The 4,443-nt window shown below is 39.9% G+C and overlaps 1 protein-coding gene across 1 annotated transcript; it reads left to right on the top strand.

Moving 5' to 3' along the window:
- Nucleotides 1-71: 71 nt before the first annotated feature.
- Nucleotides 72-4,443, top strand: SRP19 (signal recognition particle 19). Its single transcript, XM_015849426.2, has 5 exons — nt 72-231; nt 1,269-1,344; nt 1,852-1,923; nt 2,687-2,798; nt 3,789-4,443. The coding sequence occupies exons 1-5, from the start codon at nt 191-193 to the stop codon at nt 3,920-3,922; spliced, it is 435 nt and encodes a 144-aa protein (XP_015704912.1). The 5' UTR covers nt 72-190; the 3' UTR covers nt 3,923-4,443.

The raw sequence follows: 4,443 nt of genomic DNA, 5'->3' as shown, positions 1-4,443 counted from the left end.
TGCCACGCACAGCCCGGCTCTTCTTCAAGCTTCCGGCGCTAAAGGAGACGTCTCGGTTTCTGATAGCTCGCTGCGCTTTACAGACGGCAGCGTTGCCTAATCGGATCCCGGAATTGGAAGGGGAGGCGGGATTTCTGTGTCGAGGGAAGGTGTAGGCCCGTCGGTCAGCAGCGCGGTGCCGGTTGTTGCGATGGCCGCCGCTGTTGCCGCTTCGCCGGCCGACAAGGAGAGGTGAGGAGGGGGGTCGGCCTGTGGGCTTGTTTTGTGCCTGGGGTGTGCGGAGAGGTTGTTATAATGCATTTGTTGGTGTTAAAACGTGTCATTTTTTTGGTTTTTGTAGTGCTTGGTGCTGCACTGTGCTATCTCTTGTAAACCAATGTGTCATTTTTAAAGCTTGCAGATGAGGTGAGGTGGGTGAGCAGTGTAGTATGTTGATGCTTCAGAACGCCAGTGACAAGGCTGATGTGTTCCTGTGCAGGGCTGTCCCGTGTAGCTGAGAAGTTGCTTACCTCTTCTTCCCTGCCTTCTTACGCTGTCATAACTCCTCATGTGATTGCAGTCCTCCTTGTTAGGCCTCAGCCTTTTTCTTTCCTTTTCTTCTGTTTCCAAGGGGAAGCGTAATCGAGGTTCTGTGTGCCTGCATCTGCTTGGCAGGATTAAAAGTCTTGAGAACTCATAATTTAACTTAAGCAAGTCTTTAAGAATATTTCTTTTTCGGAGGCTTTGTAACTTAGCAAATCCAGCCAGTTCTTGTATGTGGATAGAAAAAAATTCAAATACACAAGAAAAAGGCACCAAATACACAGGAAAAAGGCACTTCTTGCTTTGAAATCTAATCACTAATAGAGGTGCTACCTCATTTTAGGGAAACTTTTATTCATTCTTTTCACTGAAAAGAATATGTTTATTTCAGTGAAATCGAATCAAAGAAGCATGTTTTCTTCTCTTCATTTTCTGGGTTTAAACAAAGATGGTTCAAAGCAGTGTTTTCACCTCCTGCTGTCTCTGCCCTCTGTGCTCTCCAGTGCAGTGATGCACATGGGGTTTCTGCCTAGTGGTCAGGCAGCGTATTGAGTAACAGAGAGTGGAACTATGTAACATCTTACCAAACAGGGAAAACAAGTGGTTGTTCTGAACTGCTGTGGAAGCTTCTGTGCTTTGGCAGTGACACTTTTTATTTATTTATTAATTCATTTAAACTAGAAAAACATGTAAACAATTTTAGGAGTTTATATTGATTAAACTGGTTGTTTTCTCTTTTTTTTTAGATTTATCTGCATTTATCCAGCGTACTTAAATAACAAGAAGACAATAGCGGAAGGAAGAAGGATACCTATAGACAAAGTAAGTTTGTGGGTGGCAGGGAAAAAGAATATTTTGTTTTGCTCTGTAGTGGTTCTTTAGAGAGCTGGAAAATAAAACTGAGCTTCAAATCTTCCTAATTCTCCCATGGCAAGTTAGTTTGATAAAACTAACTGTTTTCTGCACTTGTTGCTGTAGATGTCCCTTTAGTCCTTTATGGGGTCAGTCTTTTTTGGCTCTGTGTAAATATAATTAATGCCATTTTACTTATTTTTTCTTAGGCAATCCTGTTACGTGCTTTGTTCCTCTGACCTAAATAATTCTCTCATCTACTTTCTGTTTTACTGGTTTCTCTATATCTTTATTTTTATTTTCTAAACTGCAGAAGGGCTCCCAAATGACTTTTGCAGTCGGTTTGTCACTATTTCAAGTACTATCCCTTTCCCACACACTTTTTCTAGTTCTACAGTGTAGAGAAGCCACTGCCTCTGTATAGGGATCTCACCACTGGAAAACATGTAACTAACATTTAACGTGTTGCTTCAACAGGCTGTTGAAAATCCCACGTCTACCGAAATCCAAGATGTGTGTGCAGCAGTTGGATTCAATGTGCTGTTAGAGGTAACAAAACCCAGGCAACTCCCCTAACCCCCCGACAGACAGTCAAACCACAATCACACATAACAGACACCTGTCTCGTCTTTTATAGGTTTATTTTTTCTTACAGACAGAATAAATTGCGATACAGTTTTTGTTAACAGACAAGATATTTTCTTACTTTGAGTGCAAGTGAGTGTAATGATGAAGGAGGTGTTTGAAAACGGCATGCAGGGCAAGCAGTACTTGGATCTCTCAGTTAATGTCACTTTTTACGCTTATAAAAAGATTGCTCTGTGAACTGTTCTTAAAAGGCTGTCCTAGTTTCCCAGAGTTCTTAATAGAGTCAGAATAAAAGCAAATCTTGCAGGGTGCAACTGCAAATTAAGTTTTAAAAAGCACATTTGTATTCAAAGGTATTATTTTTTTGGAACCATCTTGTGGCCATGGATGTGAGACAGAAACTTAGTGCTGTCTGGTGGGGATGTAGAGCAGTCCCTATAGTTGGTTACTCACTGAATTGTTACATACCAGCAATGAACAGTAAGTTACAGCAACGCTTCTGAAAATGTTGCACTATGTAGCTGTGGGTTCTACTACAGTGGCAAAGCATTTGGCAGATGAGACTGATAGAGAGCCACAGTTGTTTGGACCTGTTGAGAATTCCATGACGCTGTGACTTGGATGAAATGCCTGACAATTTTTGCAGGAAATTGTTCCAGTATTTAATACATAAATGAAGGTGTTTGTTTGTGTTTTTTTGGTTTGTTTGTTTTTTGTATGACAGAAAAATAAGATGTATCCTAGAGAGTGGAATCGAGATGTGCAGTACAGGGGCAGAGTACGGATTCAGCTCAAACAAGATGATGGCAATCCCTGTTTACCTCAGTTTCCAACACGTGAGTAGAATATCTCAGTTAACCCTTTACCTGTTACTAAGACAGAAATACTTCATTTTATCAGCTTTATTAATTCATTTTACTACAGAAACTTTAGAATATTCATTAAATCCTTTTATCTCTGTGAGCTACATCAAGTCTATATGAGCAGTGAGTAGGGTTTGTAAAAATGCTGCTCTCTCCTCAGTACTTGATTTGAGAAGAAGTTAGGAGAGTGTTGTGTAATGGCAATATCTGATTTATTCAATACACATTTTTGGCGTACAGACACAATGGAATACTTGATCTTAAAAAGGATGAATTCCACTTGTAGGCTATATGCATCAGTTAGGCACTACTACAGGCACCAAATAGATAAACACTGAGTTTGCAGTTCAGTTTCATGTTGGCATTTTTATATTTGCACGCATATTTACTGTTATGAAGGTTGTATTTATTGTTATAAAGGAGCAGCTCCCTGTAAAAATTACTCATCGTTCACAATGAACTGTTCATCTTTTCCTTTTTTCTTTTCAAAGAATCAATGTCTAATAGGGAAGCAAATAAGTATCTGAAGAGGGATACATCTAAAAGAAAGAGCAAGAAGAATACAAAGATGAGAGTAGATGAAGAACGCATGAGACAAGTTAAAACCATGTTCCTGTAGGAAGATGGTGGTGTCTTTGTAAACAGTGCTTGTAGCTTTTTGCATAGTCATTCTGTCACAAGTATTTTAGGCCATTAAGACCTGAGGAAAGAGGGTAACTGAATGTTGTCAGGGATAATATGTCTGTTCTGGTCTGCCATGATACCATTCCTGTGCTTAAATAATTAAAAAAAAAAAGCTGGTGGAAGTTCTTTACCAGCTTGGAGCAATGCAGCACGTGAAAGAGAACTCCGTGGCTTTTTGTCCATTGTAACAGAGAGCTGAAAGTGGGCTGAGGTTGTTAACTTTGAACACGGTGTGGATGTTCTTAACACAGCAGCAATGATCCCTCCCTGTATTTTTAGGTAAATCGGTGATGCTGTATGCTGCAGAAACCATCCCCAAACTGAAAACGAGAACTCAGAAGATGGGAGGTAGTGATCAAAGTCTTCAGCAAGGAGAGGGAGGCAAGAAAGGTAAAGGGAAGAAAAAGAAATGACTCCACATCTGAAATAAGTGTAATATCGAACAGATGTACTTACAGCAGATATGGATGGACACATTGCTTAACGCAACTTTGAGGTAAAAGTTACAGGAACAAAATAAACTGGTCAAGACAGATAGAACTGCCTGCTTATTCTGGAGCTGGAATGCATGTAACTGCTTTGTATCTGTGTAACAATACGTCTGTCTTCACACACACCCTGCAGGTCTGAAGCAACATCCAGTTTCGAAAGTGGAACAACATCATAAGCAAATGGGGTGGGTGGGAGAATCATTTTTTCCAGAATTAATATGCAGCTTTTTAAAAAAGAGAAGAATCTTATGCAGACTAGATGGGAAAAGTTTTCAGGTTGGTTGATCATTTATCTATGCTGGCTGACTGACTGTCTTGACTCTGGAGTGTCCGTATCACCAACAAAAAATGTAAATCGGTGATATTAGGACTTTGTAAACTTCCTTTCCTAATCATCTTCCATGATTGCCAGTATACTAATAAAGGCGGCACAATAATTTTAA

The sequence above is a fragment of the Coturnix japonica genome, chromosome Z (assembly GCF_001577835.2).
Source record: "Coturnix japonica isolate 7356 chromosome Z, Coturnix japonica 2.1, whole genome shotgun sequence".
In the NCBI taxonomy this organism is placed as follows: Eukaryota; Metazoa; Chordata; class Aves; order Galliformes; family Phasianidae; genus Coturnix; species Coturnix japonica.
Note: the sequence above shows the minus strand (reverse complement) of the source record. Positions and strands in the feature narration are given on the sequence as shown.

What these genes read in the sequence shown, in the direction of transcription:
- SRP19 (XM_015849426.2), top strand. Translation starts at nt 191, where the DNA reads ATGGCCGCCGCTGTTGCCGCTTCGCCGGCCGACAAGGAGAG. An exon ending in TCGCCGGCCGACAAGGAGAG is followed by an intron (nt 232 to 1,268) that starts GTGAGGAGGGGG and finishes CTTTTTTTTTAG; the next exon opens with ATTTATCTGCATTTATCCAG. An exon ending in GAAGGATACCTATAGACAAA is followed by an intron (nt 1,345 to 1,851) that starts GTAAGTTTGTGG and finishes TTGCTTCAACAG; the next exon opens with GCTGTTGAAAATCCCACGTC.